This window comes from Callorhinus ursinus, unplaced genomic scaffold (assembly GCF_003265705.2).
Source record: "Callorhinus ursinus isolate GAN/ISIS: 27379988/994484 unplaced genomic scaffold, GSC_fseal_2.0 scaffold71, whole genome shotgun sequence".
Classification (NCBI taxonomy): Eukaryota; Metazoa; Chordata; class Mammalia; order Carnivora; family Otariidae; genus Callorhinus; species Callorhinus ursinus.
In genome coordinates, this window is record NW_027397133.1 from 780,129 (window position 1) to 782,010 (window position 1,882).

The 1,882-nt window shown below is 44.4% G+C and overlaps 1 protein-coding gene across 4 annotated transcripts in view; it reads left to right on the forward strand.

Annotated features, from left to right (window-relative positions):
• KLK4 (kallikrein related peptidase 4) overlaps positions 1 to 1,664 on the forward strand; it is a 4,281-nt gene extending 2,617 nt beyond the window's left edge. For all 4 annotated transcript variants that reach the window (XM_025849747.2, XM_073886471.1, XM_073886470.1 and 1 more), the window contains one exon: positions 487 to 1,664. In XM_025849747.2, the coding sequence (XP_025705532.1) occupies positions 487 to 639 (153 nt within the window). In that variant the 3' untranslated portion in view covers positions 640 to 1,664. The remainder of the gene's footprint in view (positions 1 to 486) is intronic.
• Positions 1,665 to 1,882: the final 218 nt, after the last annotated feature.

Genomic DNA, 1,882 nt, shown 5'->3' on the forward strand with positions numbered 1-1,882 from the left:
GGGGGGGGGATGGAGAAGGGAGGGATGGGCACGCGGGAGGAAACAGACATGGGAAGATAGAGAGATGGAGAAACAGAGTCATAGACATGAGCGCGCGCGCACCCACACATAAATACCTCAGGGAGAGACAGAGAGAGAGACTCGTAGAGATGAAATGCAAAGAGAAATGGGGGGGGGGGGAAGGAAAAAACCAAAAAAAGCAGGGAGGCATGGAGACTCTGGGAGTCAGAGACGAAGAAACAAGCCATAGGGGGAGATAAAAAGAGAGAGACAGAATAACAACAAACCCAGGAGAATCAAACAGCTGTTGGAACCTAGGGGAGTAAATTCCCTACAGGCTGGGCACTGGATGGGACCTCAGAGGTGTGCGTTGCTATCTTTTATTTCCCTGTCTTTGTCTCTTGGTGTCTTTTGGTTCCTTTCTGATCTCAATCTGTCTCCACCCTCTCTGTTTTGGATTCTCTCCATTCCTCTCTCCAAAACCAGGGTGACTCTGGGGGCCCCCTGGTCTGCAACGGGTCCCTGCAGGGCCTCGTGTCTTTTGGACAAGCCCAGTGTGGCCTACCCTACGTGCCAGGTGTCTACACCAACCTCTGCAAGTTCACTGACTGGATACAGAAAACCATCCAGGACATTTAACTACTGGAACTTGGTCCCAAGAAACTGAGCCCCCAGTATATGTTGTGGAAGGGATTCGGGACCCTGGGTGTCCAGTGCTTTCCTCCCTGAGACCCAGGAGTCTAGACCCCCAACCCCCTCCTCCCTCAGCCCCAGGAATCCAATCCCACCAAGAATCTTTTCCTGTACTAAGTGCCCCCTAGTGGCACAATGTTGACCCGGCCTAAGCAGTAGCAGAGAAGGTTGGTTTTTCACCTTTTTGTTCCCTTCTCTTAAGCCCAGAAATAAAATCTAAGAGAAACACAGGCTCTGTTTGAACTGTCATCCTTGCCTCCACTCCCATTCACAGGATTCCAGCAAATAACTTTTCCTCCTTGGGCCTTAGTTTCCCCCAGGAGGGCCACTGGATTCCCAAGGGAGGAGATATGCTTGAGCAGTTAAGAGAAATTGATTCTGTGGATGTTGTCCAATTTCAAAAGTCAAGTCGGCAAATGACAAATTAATGAGGTTTTCTTGCTTAGTTTTTTTCTTTTTGCTTTGGTTAACTTGTTTTGGTTTTGTCTTCTTAAATGCATTTGAAGAATTTTTCATTTGAATCTGCCTCAGAACTCTCCTGCTCTAACTGGGGCATGGTGGGAAGAATCATGGAGAAATATGGAGAGTGAGGGCAGAGATGGGGGGAGACTGAGGGCCCAAGAATATTTGGAATTGTTATCCTACTCTTCACTGATAAATTATATCCATAAGAATATACTGCTAAGAATGTCTATTCAAGAATATATTAATAAATATTTGGGAATCTAGTCATCTGGAGATACTCCTCAAAATACATAAAGTAAGAAGTGAAATAACTAAAAGTTAAATAAACAAATCCCCACTTATAGAAGAGGATTTAAAGATGGTTCTTAGGAGGGATGGGTTAGCCTGGTGATGGGTATTAAAGAGGGCACGTTCTGCGTGGAGCACTGGGTGTTATGCACAAATAATGAATCATGGAACACTACATCAAAAACTAATGATGTAATGTATGGTGATTAACATAACAATAAAAATTTAAAGAGAGAAAAAAATAAAAATAAAACCATCCCCCCCCCAAAAAAAAGAAGAAAGAAAATAATAGAACAGGGGATCCTGGCTGGCTTAGTTGGTAGAACATGCAACTCTTGATCTCAGGGTTGTAAGTTCAAGCCCCACATTGGGCATGGAGCCTACTGAAAGAAAGAAAGAAAGAAAGAAAGAAAGAAAGAAAGAAAGAAAGAAAGAA